The sequence below is a fragment of the Polypterus senegalus genome, chromosome 4, assembly GCF_016835505.1.
Source record: "Polypterus senegalus isolate Bchr_013 chromosome 4, ASM1683550v1, whole genome shotgun sequence".
Lineage (NCBI taxonomy): Eukaryota > Metazoa > Chordata > Cladistia > Polypteriformes > Polypteridae > Polypterus > Polypterus senegalus.
Genome location: NC_053157.1, coordinates 59488037 through 59510612, shown reverse-complemented (window position 1 = coordinate 59510612; position 22576 = coordinate 59488037). Strand labels below are relative to the sequence as shown.

The 22576-nt window shown below is 37.7% G+C and overlaps 1 protein-coding gene across 1 annotated transcript in view; it reads left to right on the top strand.

Annotated features, from left to right (window-relative positions):
- Positions 1-22576, top strand: part of gda (guanine deaminase) — a 120701-nt gene that overhangs the window by 81053 nt on the left and 17072 nt on the right. Inside the window, exons 9-10 of the mRNA XM_039750727.1 lie at positions 12546-12643; positions 18537-18604. Of these exons, the coding sequence (XP_039606661.1) occupies positions 12546-12643; positions 18537-18604 (166 nt within the window). The remainder of the gene's footprint in view (positions 1-12545; positions 12644-18536; positions 18605-22576) is intronic.

Here is a 22576-nt window from a genome sequence, read left to right as displayed (position 1 = left end):
GGAATTTCATGCAAAAAAACCCAACTTGCTACAATATTTTTGTGCATTATTTTGTAATGAAAAATGGAAAAGAACTTAAAAAAAAGTGGATGAATCTATATCTGGAAGGCAGGGTCAGCATAGCTTGCACATCTTGCAGCATGGGTTCCTCTCATTGGCAATCAGTCTCTCACAAGTGATGCTGAGATGCATTGCATGCAAAGCAATTGATGCCCCCCTATACTACAGGATTTGTAGCTATAGGTATTGAACATGTTTAACATTTATGATTTATAATTGAAATGGCTCAGACTGGTTTATGTGAGTAAATCAAGAAGGATAAAATTAATGACTATACATCTCATTTTACAAGATAATCTGGGAATATAACTGTTTAAGACCGGTTTAAAATTGAGGCAATTTTTGTGAAAGATGTAACTTGGCCCAAAATCAGTCCAATGATCCTAAAGTGTGTGCCTAATTAAGTTGAATTTTATCAATTTATATATTTTATATTAATTTAATTAAATTTCTCCTTTCCCCAAGTTTATTGTGTTACTCTAATTATTTGGTTAGTGCCATCAGCAACAGCTTATTGTCCAGTATGTGAAGACAAAATTGAAAACATTTCTGATTTTGAGAATTAATAATGAGTGTTATGAGTACCGTATATACTCGCGTAAAAATCGATCATAAAATCAGACCCCGACTTATACACCTGTTCAAAATTCAGACATGTAATTTGTTTTTTTTACATCTTCTTGCTTCCTCCAATCTCACACCAGTTTCTCAGACACATAGAATTTTGTTGCAGCAGCGCAATTACCAATTTCCTTCACCACTTCAATGACTTTTAATTTAAAACCAGCTTCATATTTTCTTCTGATCGAACGCTCTATCGTAGATAAGGGATGCTCTTATGATAAGAGTGTATGAGGGTGTGAGATACAAAAAACACAAAACAGTGCAAACATTGCTTCAGAATAGTTCAGGTGTTATCGTGAGGTTACGGAGACACAATACATAGAAAATAAAAGGCAGTGTGCTCTGCGGTTACTCTCTCAGGTGGGTGTTAGCATATCGTAATCTCTTAGATCAATATCGTGAGTTTTCCGCATTCGACTTATACGACCGACATTATAAAATACTGGATATTATACGGTAAGCCCTGACCTATCCGTGGGAGAACTTAAACGTGAGTATTTATGGTACTCCATCATATTTGTTTTATCTTTTGTTTTTTATTTTACTGTTATCACTGTAACTTCATTGTCTCTGCCATTTTATAGGAATATTTTTTCTTGGACACCTCCATTTTGTATTTTTCGCTTTGGCACTGCTATTCCATGCACATGAATGTCATGATTCTGTGGTTGTTACTAGGCACGGTTCAGTGACATTGTGGTGCCCATGTTTATAGGACATCTGTGCAGACAATGTAGTGTCTGAATGTGCATGTAAAATAATGGAAAAACTTAGAGAAAATAATATTCTGTTTTTGAATCTAGTTTTATGTAATTTAGAAATTTCCTTTAAAAATAATTCACACTCTCTTGACTTTTATTGTTTTTGACATTGGCTTCATCTAGATACCCTCATGTAATGTTCCAAAAATCTCTGCTATTTCATTAATAAACTTGTGTCCATTTATACCTTTTATTTTATATCCTGATGGTTAAATCTATAGCAGCGTTTCTCAGCCTTTAAGTATTTGTGACCCAAGTTTTCATAACAGTTTTAATCGCACCCCCCTAACATTTTTCTGAAATGTAGATGCATATTTTATTATACCTACTTAACTTTTATTGACATTTATCTAACTCTATTATTTATTGTTCTAGTATCAGAATGTAGTTTAAGTTAATTTGATTTGGTTTCAACAGATGTTTTTTTCATATTTTTGATTCTTGTTTTCTTTCTTTCTTTCTTCGCGTCCCCCTTTTTGTTACTTTGCGCTCCGCACCACAGGTTGAGAACCACTGATCTATAGGATGCAAAGTATGAATGAACACCTCATATTTCACAATGACTGACTACCACTGGTAATTTTATTAATAACAATAATAGCTATAAGTGGTGTAGATTATAACACCTGTGTAGCTTCTGTACAAAGCTGAAATTATTGTTTCAGAAACATAAAATCATTCCAGGAAGCACTGATTTTGGCACTGACTATGTTAGATGAGTGGTATGCATACATGGTTCCCTATCTTGAATAGTAAGCTATCAGTTTCAAGAGATTTAGGAAAGTATGTACTGAATCTAATATACTGCTCAAAAGAATTAAAGGAACACTTTTTAATCAGAGTATAGCATAAAGTCAATTAAACTTAAGGGATATTAATCTGGTCAGTTAAGTAGCAGAGGGGGTTGTTAATCAGTTTCAGCTGCTGTGGTGTTAATGAAATTAACAACAGATGCACCAGAGGGGCAACAATGAGATGACCCCCAAAACAGTAATGATTTAACAGGTGGAGGCCACTGACATTTTTCCCTCCTCATCTTTTCTGACTGTTTCTTCACTAGTTTTGCATTTGGCTACAGTCAGTGTCACTACTGGTAGCATGAGGCGATACCTGGACCCTACAGAGGTTGCACAGGTAGTCCAACTTCTCCAGGATGGCACATCAATATGTGTCATTGCTGTGTCTCCCTGCACAGTCTCAAGGGCATGGAGGAGATTCTAGGAGACAAGCAGTTACTCTAGGAGAGCTGGAGAGGGCCATAGAAGGTCCATAACCCATCAGCAGGACCAGTATCTGCTCCTTTGGGCAAGGAGGAACAGGATGAGCACTGCCAGAGCCCTACAAAATGACCTCCAGCAGGCCACTGGTGTGAATGTCTCTGACCAAACAACCAGAAAGACTTCATGAGGGTGACCCAAGGGCCCCATGTCCTCTAATGGACCCTGAGCTCACTGCCCAGCAGCATGCAGCTCGATTGGCATTCGCCATAGAATACCAGAATTGGCAGATGCACCACTGGTGCCCTGTGCTTTTTACAGATGAGAGCAGGTTCACCCTGAGCACGTGACAGAAGTCAAAGGGTCTGGAGAAGCCATGGAGAACATTATGCTGCCTGTAACATCATTCAGCATGAGCACTTTGGTGGTGGGTTAATGATTGTCTGGGGAGGCATATCCATGGAGGGTCACACAGACCGCTACAGGCTTGACAAAGGCACCTTGGCTGCCATTAGGTATCAGGATGAAATCCTTGGACCCATTGTCAGACCCTGTGCTGGTACAGTGGCTCCTGGTGCACGACAATTCCTGGCCTCATGTGGTGAGAGTATGCAGGCAGTTCCTGGAGGATGAAGGAATTGATACCATTGACTGGCCACCACACTTTCCTGACCTAAATCCAATAGAACACCTCTGGGACATTATGTTTTGGTCCATCCAATGCCACCAGGTTGCACCTCAGACTGTCCAGGAGCTCAGTGATGCCCTGGTCCAGATCTGGAAGGAGATCCCCCAAAACACCATCTGTCATCTCATTAGAAGCATGCACCGATGTTGTTAGGCATGTATACAAGAACACAGGGGCCATACAAAGTGCTGCGTACAATTTTGAGTTGCTGCAATTAAATTTTGGCAAAATGGACTAGCCTGCCACATAATTTTTTCACTCTGATTTTTGGGGCGTCTTTGAATTCAGGGCTCTGTAGGTTGATCATTTTCATTTCCATCAAACGATGTGGCATCCTTTCGTTCCTAACACATTACCCAGTCTATATCAGTATAGATATCCAGGAGGATTTCTTTTTCCCATTGAGATCTGATGTGTTTTCAAAGTGTTCCTTTAATTTTTTTGAGCAGTTTATATTTAAGAAACTTGGTGAATAAATTGATTCCTAATAGATGTTTAATATATTGTTTACACAGGCCCAAAATTTTATTATGAAAAATCCCATAGTTTTAAAATTTGCCACAGGTGGGATGCGCTTATAGTGGAAGAACTGGGGGAGAGAGCGTGCACAGTGCATTATCTCCCCTGGATCACTAGGTGGCAGTGTCCCCTGGGTTACTACAGCGCCATGAATTCCCATAGGGCTTCCTGGGAGTTGGCGTTTCGAGGATGCCGCTAGGGGATGATGCAGGAGTTGTGGAGTCTACTTTGTTGAGCTTCCTCCTTACCTGGAAGTGCTTCTGGACCACGCGGTTGGGGCACCGGTAGTATTTCCGGGTACCTGAATAAAAGGAGCCAGCTGCCTCTATTCTGTGAGCCAGAGTCGAGAAGAGGTGGACGAAGCTTTCCAGAAGAGGAATGGAGGCAAAGAGAAAGTATTGTGTTGCTTTGTGTCTTGTTGGTGCTTTCGTGTACTATGTTACAGAGGGGAACAATTGTGCTTCCCCACTATAATAAATGTGTGTAGTGCAAAACTTGTGCCTGGTGTCTTCTTGTGTCAGGTTTGGGCTGCTGGGGCGCCCCCTGAAAGTGACACATTGCTTCACTATCAAGCAAAGTAGAATGTAAGAAGATCAGGCTGTCAGTCAGTACACACAGTGTTTAAGTAGCTTGTAGAATTGCCTTTAGCAGCAATAACTTGAAGTACTTGTTTTCTGTATGGGTTTATATATCTCTCATTTCTCCTTAAAACCCCAATTGAGTTCATTGATGCTTGAGAGCTTTCATTTTGTCATAGCATATCAATGGGGTTGACTTGCCCATTGCAAAACTTTGTTTCTTTGCTTTTTCAGTCTTTCAGCTAGCCTAATATTATTGCCCTGTTGCACTGCAGAATTCTAGTCAATCTTTAGTGGTCAGACAGATAATCTCACATATACATATAGAATACTCAGGAAAAAAAGAGTATTTCACGGAGGATTAAATAATTAGAAAGTGTTCGGGTCCTGTGGTTATAAAAACCTACCCTAAATTATCATTCCTTTGCTAACACGCTGGATGCTTGGTATGAGATTCTTGTGATGATGCACTGTGTTTGGCTTTTGCCAAAAATGACATGATGTACTTCTTAATTGTCCAGACTTTGTTGTAGAATGGTTGATATGCATCAAAAGGCTGTAAATACTTTTTGCACTGATATGGAAGCATTAAAGGGGAACAGTCACATTTTTCTCTTTTTTAATAGCAAAAAGTATTCTTTCATGTGGTTGCTTTGAAAAAATCACAGCAGGAAATGATATGGCCGTCTTCTTATAATTCACCAGAGAAAAATTGGACCACTTGATGTCACTGCTCTAATATTGAGCTGATGGAACAATGCTGTATTTTTTTTTCAATGCGCCCACATGAAAGAGTGCTTGTCGCTATTAAAAGATAGACAAATGTGACTGTTCCCCATTAAATGCGTACTTTAATTGTTCTGCATGTCTTCTGCATATGGGCATATTTTTTGTTGAATAAACAATCTTTAAGGCACACAGAGAGACATTTCTAGATGCCTATGAGTCTGGGAAGGGATTTTAAAAGATCACCAAATTATTTGAAATCAATCATTCCATTGAAAGAAAAAATCATATACAAGTGGCATATAATTCAAATGACTGATAAACTGTCCAGGTTACTCTCACCAATGTTGGTGTCAAAGTGCATACATCTATAATCAGAAAGAGATTGCACAAATTTGACTTGCATGTGAGATATGTCAGGAAAAAACCCTTTGCTGTCCAAAAAGAACTTTAGAATAAGACTACTGTTAGCCATTGAACATACAGGCAAAGACCATGCCTTCTGTGACAGTGTGCTCTGGACAGATGAATCAAAGATAGAATTGTTTGGCCATAGTAACAGCACACATGTTTGGCACAAACTGAAGACAGCATTTCAGGACAAGAACCTCATACCAGCTTTGAAGCATGGTGGTGGTAATTTTACGGTTTGGTTTAGTTTACTGCCACACAGCCTGCCGGCAGCTTGCAATCTTTGAGTCGACTATGAATCCTGCATCATATCAAAGCAAGATTCACGAGAATGCGAGGCCTTCTGTCTGAAAGTTGAAGTTGAACTGGAGTTCAGCACTTACTAATCCAAAGCATGCTAGCAAATCCACCCAGGAATGGCTCATGAAGAAGATATGGAGGGCTATGGTCTGACCTAGTCAAAGCCCTGATTTGAATCCCATTTACATGTGGTGGTGGTGGTGCAAGAAAACAGGAAGTACATGCAAGAAAACCCACAAGCATCTTGCAAGTGAAAGAATTTTTAATGGGGGTATCGATATTTTTTGTTAAATAAATGATTGAAAAATGGCAAATTTTGCTTGTGTTTTTATTCTGGTATATCACCACCCGTTGCATGGCTGCAATCGGGTCCGAATCTGGATCCTGAGTTGGTTTGTTGTGTGGTGTGTGCGGCAATGGACTGTATCAATGTGTGCTCCTAAATCATCCTCCACATATCACCTATATCTGTGGGCACTGTTAACATGTTCAGATATATTGAAAAAGTCAACAATTTCCATGGGGTGTACTTACATTTTCTCATTAATATATAGGGATTGGAAACAAGAGAAATAAAGCAGAAGGCATTCTCAGTACTAAAGTCAGTATTCTTGAAATAACATGACATACTCAATTGATAAAGCTGCTTCCAAATCTGATAAAATACTAATATTTTCATTAATTTTATATAATGTTGAGTGACAGCTCCTTATCGTGCTAAACAGAGGTTACTGTATATATTTCTAAGCCAGCTGTCTAATGCCTACTAAGGGTTGATTTTGTTATTATTAAGCAGTCTTTTAGCTGTTAGATTTTGTGCTGTTACTCACGAATGATGTGGTAGCAGGCTTGTACGTCTGTAGCTATTTAACTTCCCAGATGATTTTGTCCTTGATTTGTCTGTACGGATTGTCGACTCACAACCAGGAGGCAGCTGTGTTGTTTCTTCCGGTCTACACAGCTGACCTTTCTTCAACTGAAGCAGCAGCTGCTCTGTGTCAGACTTGTCTATTTTACTTAACAACAGCTGTGTTGTTTCTCTTTCCTGTTTACTTGCTAACCGTGAAACCCCATTCAGACAAATACACAAGGAAAAGTCATGTATGTCATGACTGGTTCTACCTCTGGCATGTCCCTTGAGTTGAAGTTATGTGTCCTCCACCTTATGAAATACACTGACGTCTGGCCGTGTGACCTTTGCTTTTCCTCACATTGAATTTTGGTGGCCTTCAGAAGCTAATTACATTTGCTGAAAGAAACACTTGTTGCAGCTCTTATGAGCATTAAGAACATGAAAAAATAAAAAAAATAAAGAGTTGCTGCCACTGAGTCAGTAATGGAAACAAAATGAAGAAAAAAGTATGTGGTGCAGACAGTTCTAATAAGCTGAAAGTAGCCAGCTAAGCTACAGAACTACGTAGAGCAGAACTTGCTTCATCTCCCAGACTCTAAGCAGTCACCAAGGGCAGCTGCCTTTTTAAACTACAGTATCTTCTAATTGAGTACTTAAACACTACAGTACTGAAAAAAAATGAAAAAGAAATTATCTTAAACAGGTTTGGTAAACAATAAGCTATGTCAAAAATACAAAGAAAAGTTGCGATGAAAAGCATAGCCATCACTAGAAAATATTCTTCAAAAAGGACAGGATCTGCCTTCTCCAATGAAATTAGAAGCACTGACAATTTAACTGTTCTTTCTGGTTCATTTATACACTGACCATGCCTTGACATTAAACCGGTGGCACATGGTCATATATGGCACACTCCATGATGGATCCCAGGAAACAAAGGGAGGTCATCCGCAAACAAAACATATAAAAATAAATGACAAGAAATGTGCCCTCTAGTTTGTAAAATACAATAAAATGGCTGGATTGAACAGCAAACAGCAAAATTAGTTTATTAGCCTTTAGGCTACATAACGTCTGCAACTCTAAAACAGCATTAAATGTATAGAGAAAATTTTTAATTTCTGTTATATATGTTTATTCTCTGAGCTGGACTGTGAAAACTACTAAATCAAAAAACAGATTGTGTGAACCTGATGACTGCAGACTGGTTAGCTTAATTTGTAAAACAGAGTAAATAAAGAAGGTCACTATAAAAATCAAGATGCAAAAGGGAGATCTAACTTTACTAATAATGCTCCTGGAGTCCTGAATGAGGCACATTACCTGCATTGTGAGGGAGCGTCAGTTATGGGACTACGGCCATGTGTGCGTTTCCCCGAGGGTGATCCGGCTTGTAAGATTCTCATTGTTGGGGACCCAAGTGGCTGGACTAGGCAAAGGTGCCGCCCACGTAACACCTGGCTGCGACAGATAGATGGTCATTTCCGGAGGGTGGGACTGGACCGTGTGTCTGCCTGGGGGGTTGTAAACCAGGATCCCAAGTTGTTTTGTCGTGTAGTGGGTGTGGCAACGCACTGTACCGGTGCATGCTCCCCAACTTGACTTAACTTGACTTGTTTTCCAAACATTAAAAACTCTGTAAGTTTGAGAGGGTGGAAAAAGGTGGTTACCATATAGAGGTGCCACAGATAAAATATTCTCTAATTTGAAGTGCTTCCTATATTGGTTCCATATTCTGAGTGAATGAAGTACACTTCACTAATTCACTTTAGTATATTGACGATACCTTGTATTTACTGGTGTACAAAGGAAGGAATATAAAGAAGTATTGCAGGAGTTAATTTATATTGCAGACCAAGCTAATGTGTGTTCATCTATTTTTGTCAATGTGCAGGTTTTTATGGCTTGTACATTTGCCACCCAGTAATAAAATTGAAAATTAGGTCGATCCTAGCACCTTCTGATTTAGGTAATTATAGAGTTGCCCTTTGGATGCATGGATATTTCAAATTCCAAATAAATGAAGTTATGATTGAATCTAATTTTAAAAAAATGATTTGTTAATGTATATGGGGATGCTTTGAAATAGCAACAGAAGCTTGGGGAGGATATTCATCTTGATAGCGTTAAGTTTCCTGCTAATGTAAGATGGAGGGTAGACCATCTATGCACGTCTTGTTTACATCTTTCCAAGCAGACAGCAAAATTTTGTTGAAAAAGAGCTTTATACTTTCTTGTGATATTTACCTCTATGTATTTAAATTGATCTGCAATGATAAAAGCGAAGGTGTCCAATCAAATATTGTTTGCTCAAGAATTCACTGGAAAAAGCACTTTTTTCAAATTAATTTTGAGTCCAGATATCTTTTAAAATTCTACTAGTGCAGTTAAGGCTGCAGGCACAGAATTTTGTGGATTTGATATACTGTATATACAGTACTCTATCATCTGCATATAGTGATATTTTCTGTTCAAGCCCATCTTTGAAAATCCCCTTTATCTCTGATGCATTTTGAAAGTGAATAGACAATGGTTCAACGGCGATTGCAAACAGCAGTGGTGACAGGGGATATCCTTGTCTAGCACTGTGTTCTAATTTAAAGTAGTCTGAGATAGTGTTAATACAAGCTGAAGCTTTTGGACTGGTATACAGTAGTTTGATCCATGCACATTTGTTCTGGCCAAACCCAAATTTATGCAATGTGGTGAATAGGTAGTCCCATTCAAGCATATCAAATGCTTTTTCCTGCATCCAAAGATAATTCTCTGCCAATACTGATGCTCGGTGCAAGAGAGGACAGAGCCGACTATACTTCCTTAGAAGGCTGGCGTTTTTCAACATCTGCAATAAGATGCAGATTTTCTATCAGTCGGTTGTAGCACGCGCCCTCTTCTATGCGGTGGTGTGCTGGGGAGGCAGCATAAAGAAGAGGGACACCTCAAGCCTGGACAAATTGGTGAGGAAGGCAGGCTCTATTGTAGGCATGGAGCTGGACAGTTTGACATCTGTGACGGACCAACGGGCACTGAGCAGGCTCCTGTCAATCATGGAGAACCCACTGCATCCACTAAACAGTATCATCTCCAGCCAGAGGAGCAGCTTCAGCGACAGACTGCTGTCACTGTCCTGCTCCACTGACAGACTGAGAAGATCGTTCCTCTCCCACACTATGCGACTTTACCCAGGGGGGTAAATGTTAACAGTACACAAGCTTATTGACTGTTATACCTGCCTCACACTCTCCACCTTGCATTTTTTAACTTGCACTGCTTTTTTATCACTCTTTAATTAATATTGTTTTTGTCAGTATGCTGCTACTGGAGTATGTGAATTTCCCCTTGGGGATTAATAAAATATCTATCTATCTATCTATCTATCTATCTATCTATCTATCTATCTATATAATAAGATCTCTGGAGTGTTAGACTTTATGGGTGAATATATTACATTAAATAGGCATCGAAGATTGGAAGCTAAGTGTCTATGTTTAATATAATCTGGTTTGGTCTTGTGATATTATCGAAGGGAGCACTTTCTCCTTCCTTCTAGCTAGAACTTGAGTATCTTAACATCATTATACAGAAGTGAGATTGGTCTGTATGATGCACATTATAATATGTCCTTATTTTTCTTAGGAAAAACAGTAATTAATGCTTGGCGAAAAGTTTGAGGTAGAATTTTATTGTCTCTGGATTCTATAAATGTTGCTTATAAAAGGGGAGCTAACCTTATTGATTTTTTTTAATAAAAGGACCTTGTGCTTTCCCACTTGAGTTTATAACGTCAAGTATTTCTGATAGTGTCAGAGGTTAATCCAATTCCTCTGCACTAAAAGCATCTAGCTGTGGTAAAAAAAACACATTAGATTGATACTTGAAATTTGGCTTAGGTGCTTGCCATTCTCTTGGTCATCATTGACATGTTTCTACACCTTGTTTGAAGTCCAACTATGGACTTCAGTTGATTGGATTGATTAGAAAAGGAACACACCTGTCTTTATAAGTTAGAGACTGGATTATATTGAGGCAAAAGTTTATGCAGCATTGAACGTTCCCAAGTGCACAGTTGCCTTCAAAATTCTTAAATGGAAGAAGTTGGGGACAACTATGACCCTAACCCTGGCCAAACTGAGCAGTCATGTGGGAGGGTTCATGGTAAGAGAACCTGTGTGGAGACTGGAGAAACTTCCAGAAGGACAATCCTTGTAGCAACACTCCACTGATCTGGGCTTTAGGAAGAGTTGCCAGATAGAAACTTCTCCTCAGTAAAAGATGTACTTGGAAGTCTTCTTGGAATTTGCAAAAAGACACATAAAAGGATTCTCAGACTGTAAAAAAAAAAGATTCTCTGGTCCAATGAAACTAAGATTAACGTCATGTCTTGTGGAAACCAGACACTGGTCATCACCTGTGCAATACAATTCTAATGCTGAAGTATGGTTGTAGCTGTGGGGTTGTCCTTTAGCGGCAGGGACTGGGAGATTAGACAGGGTTGAGGAAAAGGTGAACAGTGCAAAATGTGGAGATTTCCTGAATAAAAACCTGCTCAAGAGTGCTCTGGACCTCAGAGACTGGACCTGAGGTTTACTTTCCAGCAGGACAATGACCCTAGGCTCAAACCAAAAACAACACAGCAGTGGCTTAGGGACAACTGTGAGAGTGTCCTTAAGTTACCAAATCAGAACCTGGACATGAAACCAATCAAACATCTCTGGAGAGCCCTGAAAACAGTATCTATCCAACCTGACACAGCTTGAGATGACCTGCAGAGAAAGATGGCAGATAATCCCCAAATCCAGGTGTGCGAAGCTTGTCATGTCATACCCAAGAAGACTCCAGGCTGTAATAGCTGTTGAAAGTGCTTCATCTCTTAGTAGAGGACCTGGAAACGTATGTTGATAAGATATTTCAGTGCTTTACTTTTAATAAGCTTGCAGACATTTCTATAATCCTGTTTTCACTTGGACATTCTGGGTGTTGCTTGAAGTGGGGAAAAAAATGTAAATGATTTTTTGCACATAACAATATGCGAAAAAAGTCAAGGTGGTTTGAATACTTTCTGAATCCATTTAATTTTTTTCCATTGAGAATCATAGACACTTGGAACAAGTGACCCAGAGCTGTAGCTCATAGATTCTTAAATGTCCATCTGTTGATATTTTGGATGCATTAGGTTAATAACCACTCTGGGATACATAACTGTTTGTATGTTATACGTTTCAAGTTGTTAGAATGAAATTGAATGTCTGTGGATTGAGTTTATTGAAATGTCTTTAGAGCCTTGCCAGGATTTATTTATACGTATTTTACAAGGGAGTAGTTTTCTTATCTCTAGGGAGAGATCAGACAAGACTTTGGATCTCCAGCAAGAGGTTCTGTGCCTTTTTATAACCTCTGGAATTTAGCCCCAGTAAGGACACACAAGTGATCACATTCATTACAATATATTAAAATTTCATAAATACTTAAAAAGTTACTAAAATGAATTTTTTAACTGCTAAGGTCATGAGTCTTTTGGTCTTTCTGTGGTCATGCTACCTATTAGTAACTGAATAATGATCTTGACCATTACGTTTAGATCAATTCTGACTTCTATTACTGTTTGTTCAATTTATGTCTTTACCAGGTTTAATCAACAACTAATATAAAAACAGTTCTTAACTAATTAAGTCAAAAGTACTGACGGATGATTCCTAAATATAAATTAGTCAAAACTGTAGCATGATAAAAATGAAAATAATTTTGAATGACTTATATATTGAATTCTGTAAAATGTATTTCATGAGGGGTTTTAACTTTTTTTAACAGACTGTGATGGCTCATGGATGTTATCTTAGTAATAAAGAACTGGAAATATTCTGTTCAAAAGGGTCTGCAGTTTCTCACTGTCCAAATTCTAATATTTCGTGAGTATAATTAATGGATTCTGTGTTCATCTTTGATATGTGCTTTACCTTTCTTATTCTAATGCTCTAATGTCATTTGCTCCAGTTTTCCTTCTATGCTCAGCGATTATTTAATTAGTGGTATGAGTAAATGATTCATTTGAAATTAAGTGCTAAATCCAAGGTATTTGTAGCAAATAATCAGTTTGCTACTAATGTTTATAATTAATGGGTATCAGTCCGCACATGCCATTTGCATTATAAACAGTGCAGCACAGATCCACTGTCCTGGGTTTAAATCTCACATGTGGTTGTTGTCTAGTTGTTGCTTGCTGATTTTTATCCCACATCCCCCAAATTTCTGTAGGTAAGTTGACTTTTGATTCCAAATTGACCAACTTGTAAGTGTATATGTGAGTGGTCCTTACTATGGACTGGTATCCTTTTCAGAACTGTTTCCTGTCTTATGCTCAGTTCTAGCAATTATAGACCCTGGTACCTTGTAACCCTGAATTTGATCAAGCAGACTTCAGAATGTCAAATTGCCATATATATTGAGAAATCTGTTTAATTTTGTTTAAACTGGAAAGTCTACACCTTTTCTCGTGTTTCTTTTCTCTAGGTATTATTGTGGTTTTCCTCTTGTGTTTTCTAAGGTTATTGCTGACAATATACTGGCCCAGTGTGAGTAAGTGTGGTTGGTTACACCCTGCAAAGGACTGGTGTCCCTTCAAAGTTCCTGCTCCCATTTTGGATTTTGGAAGTGGATTTAATGATGCATGCAAGAATGTTTAGCATGGAGCTTATCAATGAACTCTAAAAGAGTTTAGAATCCATTTTGAATCCTGTAACAGACTGATGCCCCATACAGAAATGAATCCTGCCAAGGCAGTGTCCAGGCTCTTGTGACCCTCAATAGCATTTTGGAGAGATGAGATTGTTCATTTTTAATTATATTTAGAACCACAAAAACTTTGAAAGTCTCAGTAACAAGAAGAGCATTGAATGTCTGGACTTTTAAAATTGAATTTTGAAGCATTTACTATATCAGTCTAAAGAAGTAGACATTAAACGCATTTTTCAAGAATGGCCTAAAACAAGAAGAATACTGCTAATAAATCAACTTTAGCAAAGGTATTTACTTCACACCACTAAGCAAAATGAATAATACGATACAATAAATTAGCATTTTGCCCATCTGTTGATATTTTGGATGCATTAGGTTAATAACCACTCTGGGATACATAACTGTTTGTATGTTATACCTTTCAAGTTGTTAGAATGAAATTGGATGGTGTACACAGAAAAATACATAACTATAGTACAAAATAGAGATATACCTGGTAAATACAGTATGTGTTACTTTTATAAGTATAACTGATAATGGATAACTTGAAGGGACTTGAAAGGATAAGAACATTAGTTAAATTTAGAGGTTTATTTTAAAAATGTACACTATTTAAAATGTAATTTTCCTAACATAATCCTAATAAATACTGTAGTCAGATTCAGAAGATTGTTGCCAGCTTAAAGAGTGTTTTCAAAAATTATCCCTGCAGAAAACTAAGATATTCTGAAACTCTAACAGAGCTGATTTTGTAAACAAAAAGTGATATTCTACACAAATAACACAGTATCAGCAGCAAAGCAAAACCCAATTTCACATTCTGTTGAAACATAATGTAGAAGTGTGTACAATCTGATTTTTATTCTGTTCTTGTAGACATAAGTGTAGACAATATACTACTAGAGGGGTTCAATGTTTGTCTGATTTACTTTAGTGATATGAGAATCAGCAAATCAGGATGTATGTAGCCAAAAATAAATCAGGTAGCTTATGCATAAATTTCAAACATTGTCTGCAAGATTTTACTTTCTTTACTTTTATTGAACCTGGTTTTGTCAGCATTTGTATTTATGTGGTTTTGTTTTTTGAACGAAGATTTATTTGATTTGTTTTTCCTCTTCTTGTCTGTCTCTGTTTACTGGCTTCTGTCAGTACTTGTTTTTATATATATTTTTCTAAGTTTAGGACTTTCTTTTTCATTTAGTATTTCAAAGTCTACTTAGAGTTTACATCTTTGTCTACCATGTCTGATTCCTACTAATAGTGGTTTTCTGTCACCTTTTCTGTATTGGAAATCTATCTTTTTTTTACCATGAAGTCTTCAAGGTTGGCTCAGAAGATCGAGAATGATTTACCAGAAATCAAGAAAAAAGAGAAGTTTTTATGATCATATATATGTTGTCACAAACTCCACAAAGAGCCATAGCAAGGTTTGGGGCAGCCACCCATATATTTGGTTTCCTCGCTGTAAATTGTTGATTAGTGATAGCACTGCTTTGCACAAAACCAAGTCCAAAACATAACTGAAGAAATAGGGAAAAGGTGGAGGCTTTTAAAGGGGAGGACAGGAAATGAGGTCAAAGGGATCAAGCTTGTGAGGGTCTTCAACCATAGACTCGAGCCCGGACATGACATCACATGGGCTGGAGCTGGCAAGGTCTCCTTCCATAGGCTCAGACCCGGAAGTGACGTCAAGAGGGCCAGGTGGATCTTCCTTGAATGGTCTGCAGGAAAGGGAGAAAAAGAGTCAGTGCACTCTGTCACATCCTGGTCTGATTCGGAATTGCCCTTACTCAAGCCCTTTAGCTGCCTCCCATGCGCACGTCTGTGACAATGTCCACAGAAAAGTAAACAGAAAAAATAAAATCAGTATTGGAAGTGACCACCCTTTGCCAGTTCTTTTAGGTTCTTTCTCTTGCAGTTTCTGAAGGTGCTCATGTGGCTGGGTGCTTCAAGCCTCTTGGAGAACTTGCCACATATCTGCTACAGATTTTGTTTGCTTCAGGCTTTGCATGTAACCCTAGATTTGCTCCATGATGTTGAGAGACCATCTGTTGTAGGATTCCCTGTTCCTCTCTTCACAGCAGATAGGTTTTTATGATTTTGCCCATGTGTTGGGGTCATTGTCATGCTACAGAATGCATGTGAGACCAATCAGACTATGGTAATGTATGATGAATAAGGATCTATCTGCACTCATCAACTCACCAACTTTGTTGGAGGAAATTCAGCCCCAATTCTGGTGAGAACCTCCACCATACTTCACTGTTGATTGCAGGCATGCATCAATGTGCTGTTCTCCAGCTCTTTAGTGGACAGAATGCCTTCAAACTGTTAGAGCCAGCAATTTTAAATTTTTACTTATTGGTCCAGAGCATCTGCTGCCATTTGGCTGCACTTCCAGTCCTTGCATTTTAATATGCAGGCAAGTGGTTTGTCTTTATTTACACCTCAGAGGAATGGCTATTTTGTCACAACACTTCCTTTCTAATAAAACTTCTCTGCACTGTAAATGGGTGGAGCAGGGTCCCAATGGGTTTCCGCTAGTTCTAAGTTGACAGCAGTGCTGGACATCTTCCAATTTCAAACGAAAGTACACCAGGTGTATTCCTCACTTGGCACACTAAGGTTTTGTGATCTGCTACTGCATTGCTGATTGTTAACCTTGTCTGTTTGTTTGTGCATCTGCAGAAGAACTTGGACAGAACTCTGAAAACGCCTTTCTGCCATTAAATTTCTGCTTAGGAGATACCTTGATGATACAGGAGGAGCACCTTGTGTCTTGTCGCTATGCTCACTTTTGCCATGGTGTAGTGTTTGCATGTTAAACAGCCACATCTACTGCAACCTCACTCTTTTAGTCTGGTTGTCCCTTACGCAGCAGCTTTGTTCCCTCTACGCTTCTATTTCTATTTCATCAGCCCACACATGATGTCATTGATCATTAGCATCTTGATCAAGCACTGGGATATATGCCTATAACGACCTCACGCTTTTTAACCACAAAATGGTCTATTACTGTGTTATTTTCTTTCTTTGAGAACAACCAAATATTTTATTGTATTCACTTTTAGCAGCAAAGATTTTTGGAAATCTAAAATGCACTCTTTTCTATTGACACACTAATACAGATGGCATAAAATAACTGTCTATGTCACATATTTTTGTGAGCTTTCTAAAGTACCTAAGACTTTAGCATGGTACAATATATCCATATGGACTGTCTATCTATCTATCTATCTATCTATCTATCTATCTATCTATCTATCTATCTATCTATCTATCTATCTATCTATCTATCTATCTGTTGAACTGTATAGAAACTAGTAAAGAGAAGAGAAAACACAAGAAGATACCTCATTTAATGAAACCAAAAATTAAGAAAAAATAATCAAGGATAAATCTTGAACATCTCACGACCAAGGCAGCTTAAGCTTGCCAGTGCCCTGTGGCTCTCAAAATAAGTGTCTTTATCAGAGCTCTGTAATTTTCATAAGCAGGTTGCCAAATGAACGCCAACTTTTGATGTCATTGTTCTTTAAATAGTCCCCAGAACGAAAGGGGTAGAGGCTTTGGACAAAACCAGAAGTGTTGTCATAGACCATCTTGGGTCCATCTCCAGTCTGCAGGAAAAGCCAAACTGAGGACAAGTAGCTTACCTCACTAGAACTCTGTAAATGCTCCCTCTGCACGCAATAGAGAAGAGAACAATATAGGGTGTTCTTGACCTGACTTCAGTCAAAAATCAAGCTAAGGTGGCCAAAGCATATAAGAAAAACAGCTCTATTTCTTTAGAGTAATACAGGATATTGGACACTACAGTATACAACTAGGAGAACACTAAAAGGCCTTAGTACTTGAGCTGTATCTTTTGGGTACCATGGCTGGTCCTCATATAGTGTCCTGCTCAGTCACTCTTGCTTTTCTCCTTCCTTTAGCCTTTATTCCTCCCATCATTTAATTTCTTGTCATACAATATTATAAAGTTCACTTAACCCCTTAGCTTCCAGATGCAATCCTGGACCTCAATTCTCCCTTAAAAAGTCAGGCTAGTCTGAGATCACCTAAAGGAGAGCAGTAAGACACATATACAGTAGACCACTGCACCTGCATCCTGCCACCCATCAGCCTGCATCAGTCCTCTTCTACTGTATTTCCCATGATCATCTCCTGTAGTTTTACTATATTAGTATGACAGGAGAGCCGCGTCATTATGTTGTATCATAGTATACCTGATGGTGCTCTAATGACATATAGGATGTGCTTAAAAAAGTAAATTAGTTTTTAAGGTTAAGAATAAACAAAAATTATAGCTACTGTAAATAAAATAATAATTACTAGAGAAATGATTTAGCTATATAATCCTACATGTAACTTTGAGCTCTGAAAATATATTTTGTTACAATCAAGCATGGAAGTAGTTAGTATGATTCAATTCTTTTTCTAATACCTTCTACAAAATTAAAATGATAAAGATAGTAACGTTGAGAATATCCAAAAAAAAAAAAAATTCAAAGCAATCAAAGAATAACTAGGTTGAAATGTCTATAAGCAAAGATCCTTCATCATTATTTTCAAAGATTCACATTCATATTCATATTAATAAAGTATCTATCTATCTATCTATCTATCTATCTATCTATCTATCTATCTATCTATCTATCTATCTATCTATCTATCTATCTATGTTGTTATGTCATAAAGTGCACCTATAACAAGAATTTCAGAAGACCAAATAAATAGTCTGTTTGTAAAACTAGGAGATGGTGCTTAAAATTTCATGCACTCTTTCAAAATTGCACTGCCAATAAATATTGGGTATTTCACAATTAATTCCAGTGATTCATAATAAATAATTCTGCTTTTTGCATCTTTTGTAGCATGACAACTGGATAACATATAACACAAAGAGACATTGGTCACGATTTTTATTGTGTCCCGAGCTAGTGTGTGGTGGGTGTTGGCCTGGTTCCCCCTTGCTCTTTGAATACCACACAGACAGGAGTACACTTCTGTATGACTCATTCAGATTCTTAATATAAATCTTCTCTGTACTTCTTTTTTAAGGCTTTGCAGTGGAATACTCGATGTACGTAATGTACTAAACCACAAAGTAAAGATTGGACTTGGCACAGGTTTGAATTTTTTTTCTGATTATTTTACTATACTGTTACAGTTTCAAATATATTTTACATTTTTGTTGTTATGATAGAGTGTGATGAACATTCATCTTCATTTTCAAACATTCTTATACTCTAATTTCATAAAATGTAACAGCCACCTATAACCAGGATTTCAAAAGATTGAAATTATGAGATAATAAGGAATTGGTATAAGAAGAAGTCCCAGTGTTTTAGGTCTGGAATCCATTGACCTGTCAACCAAAAGTTCAAATAAGGATTTACTGACTAACAATGGAAAATATGCCGTATATATAAACTGATCAGCCACAAGATTAAAACCCATAAAAGGTGACATGAATAACATCGATTATGTTGGTACAAAGGTACCTGTCAAGGGGTGGGATAAATTAGGCAGCAATTGAACAGTCAGTTCTTGAAGGTGATGTGTTGGAAGTAGGAAAAATAGGTATGCAGAAGTATCTGAGCGCCTTTGACAAGGGCCAGAGTATGATGGCTAGATGACTGGTACCTCCAAAATGTGAGGTGTTGTTGGGGGTGTTCCTGGTGTGCAGTGGTTAGTACTTTCCAAAAGAAGGACAACCATCTGGCAACAAGGTCATGGGTGTCCAAGGCTCATTGATGCACATGGGGAAGGAGAGATGGCTCATTTGGTTTGATCCCACAGAAGAGCTACTATAGCACAAATTGCTGAAAATGTAATATTGGCCAGAATGGTGTTAAAATAGACCATGCAGACCAGTCAGAGTGGCCATACTGACCCCTGTACACTACAGACAGTGCCTACAATTGGCATGTGAGTGTCAGAACTGGACCATGAAGTAATGAAATAAGGTGACCTGGTCTGATTAATTACATTTTCTTTTAGGTCACGTGGATGGTACATGTACATTGTTTACTTGGGGAATATTTGGCAGCAAGATGCACTATGGGAAGAAGGCAAACTAGCAGAGGTAGTGTGATGCTCTGGCAATGTTTTGCTGAGAAACCATGTGGATGTTACTTTGACACATACCATCTAACTTAACACTGTTGCTGATCACACACAGCCCTTCATGACAGTGGTATTCCTTGATGGCAGTTGCCTCTTTCAGCATGACAATGCACCCTGCCACCATGCAAAAATTGTTCAGGAATGACTTGAAAATCATGACAAAGAGTTCAAGATATTGACTTGGTCTCTCTATATACTGATGCATCTGTGGGATGTGCTAGAAAAACAAGTCTGATCCATAAAGGCCACCTTGCAACTTACAGGACTTCAAGGATCTGCTGCTAACGGCTTGCCAGATACCACTGGACACTTTCAGAGATTTTGTGGAGACCATGCCTCAATGGGTCAGTGCTGTTTTGGCAACATGAGGAGGACCTACACAATATTAGGGAGGTTTTACTGCTGTGGTGTATATATAATCTCATCTCATTATTTCAGCATTGTGTAATGCTGTCCAGAATAATGCTAAGATATTTAATTTTAATTTCTGTCCAGAATAATAGTGCTAGAAATATAAATTACCCCTCAAAAGATAATCTATTTACATGCTACATTTAACCACACATCTCTGTCAGATCCAAGGCACTCATTACCTAAGGAGAGTATTTCTTTTTATTATTAAACTACAGAAAAATATAAATAAGATACTAAATAGTACATCACATAAAAGCAGGCCCTTAATCTTCATGCTTTAATAGAACTATTCATAAAATATATTATGTGAATGTGAAGAGCATTTCTTGAAATCTAACTGAGGATTTAGAAGGTAACTGATTATTTTTGCTTTACATTTTTTTATCAGATCAATCATAATAATCTTAAACTGCAAAACAAAACATAGGAGAATAACTCCAAATACAAATTCCCATTTAAGTACATTCATATTTTTTCTCTATTTGAAAAATCCATCAAAAGACATTGTTTAATTAAAAAAAAAACACTGAAGAACATAATGAAACCAGAGTAGATAGGGAAAGAAATAAAATTTGAATATCTAAATTGGAAATGCTATCAATGTAAAGAATTGCAAAAGGATGTTTGCTGCACTCATCATGGGTCACTCACCTCAAGGATTCAAAGTTGTATCCATGGTTTAATTCTTGATTTGTAGTTTACCTAGTTAAAGTACAGTAGTAAAGTAATATTTCTTTATTGAGATGGTGACATCTCTGCACTTGTTGTAAAAGAATCTTAACTGTTAAAATAAAAACAAATTATACTAGACATCTGAAAAATGCTTCATGCATGGACATTGACATTGATCTGGTCTACACAGATGAAACACTATAAACTTTATCAAAAGCATGATTCATCTTATCAAAATTTTCTGACCAATATTTGTAGTGTACAACAATTTCTAAGAAGAAAACTATTCAGTAACTCTCCTGCTTATGAACAACCAGTACACATTTGATTCAAAGTGACTTTTCAAAAGACTACTAAGAATAATGTTTATGAAGACTTGAAGTTCATAAAAGTAACACATTACCCTGGTGCTGACCAAAGGTCATCAAAAATTACAAAACATAATGACTAAAAAGATTTATAAGAAGCACAGAGGTACAGAATTTCAAACCATTTTAATTAAAATGAACGCATAACATAACATTCTCAAACCTACCTAATCAAAATTGGGATTTGGAGGACTGGAGCCTATCCCGACAGCACTAGGTTCAAGGCTGGAGGCAAGCCTGAACAGGGCTTCAATCCATCCCAGGGTCCTCTCACACACACGCCCCCACTTGCATGGGGCAATTAAGAGTCACTAATTAACCTGACTTACATGCATTTGGGGACATGGTAGGGAAACCAGAACACCAAGAGAAAAACACAAACCAAACACACACAGAAAGAGTAACAACAAGGCTGGGTACAAGATTAAAACAGAGAATGCTGGATCTGTGAGGCAGCAGAACTACCCAGTGCATCACCCAGATTTGCACATATATAAATAAAACAACTTTTAGAATGTTGTGCCATTGTAAGTTAAAGAAATGCACGTTTGCTAAATATGAATTTGTCACATGTCAATTTACATATGGGTAGCACAGATGTGCAGTAGCTCAGTGGTTAGGGCTGATGCCTTGCAGCTCCATAGTCCTGAAATCTCAGCCCAGACACTGTACATGTAGAGAGTGTGCATTCTCACCATTCTTAAAAACGGTGCAAAAACAGCTACAGTATCAACAGCTCTAAAAAAAAAACTGGTTGGATGTTTCAGTACATAATATGTTGAAAATTATTCAATCCCAGATTAGTAAAAAGACATTGGTAAATGATACAAAAATCTCATATTTAAAATCCACATTTTCCCCATAAAACTTTGTAGTACTAGGGTGTTGTACCATGTTAACCATTCTCTATATCCATAAAACTTTGAAAGGGGATCAGTAGTCTCGAACACCCAGCCATACATCCCAAAGCTGTTGCAGAAGTGCAGCTCAGCATAACTCAAGTGAATTACAACTTCAATACTGAAAAACATTACATAATACTTAATATTTATACAGGGAAATTATTACTTTAGAACAAAATGTGACTTTCTGTGCAACATATATTAAATAATGGCCCTGCATTAGAGAATCAGTCTGAAATGATTATGTCCAGAAAGTAAAAAATATACATTTTATTAAGAAATAAATTGACAAAAGAATTTTACTTTTACTCCCAGATCGGTTGAGAAATACTATTTTGCCATCACATCCAGGGTCTACCCCCATTCACCTCCTATGACAAATACCCACAGACAGACTACATTCTCAAACAACCTTTACTGGTACCTCGTAATCTATACCCTAGAACTGTGTTTGAACCATGTAGGTATGTGGAGGAATCTCATTTTGGATCCTTATCTGCAGGCTGATTACTAGCAAAGATTTATATTATTGATTTATTTATTCATAACTAGGGGGCTTTGTCCCCTGCTCGCTTTGCTCGCCAACCCCCTGGCCTGTGCTACACACCAGCCACTT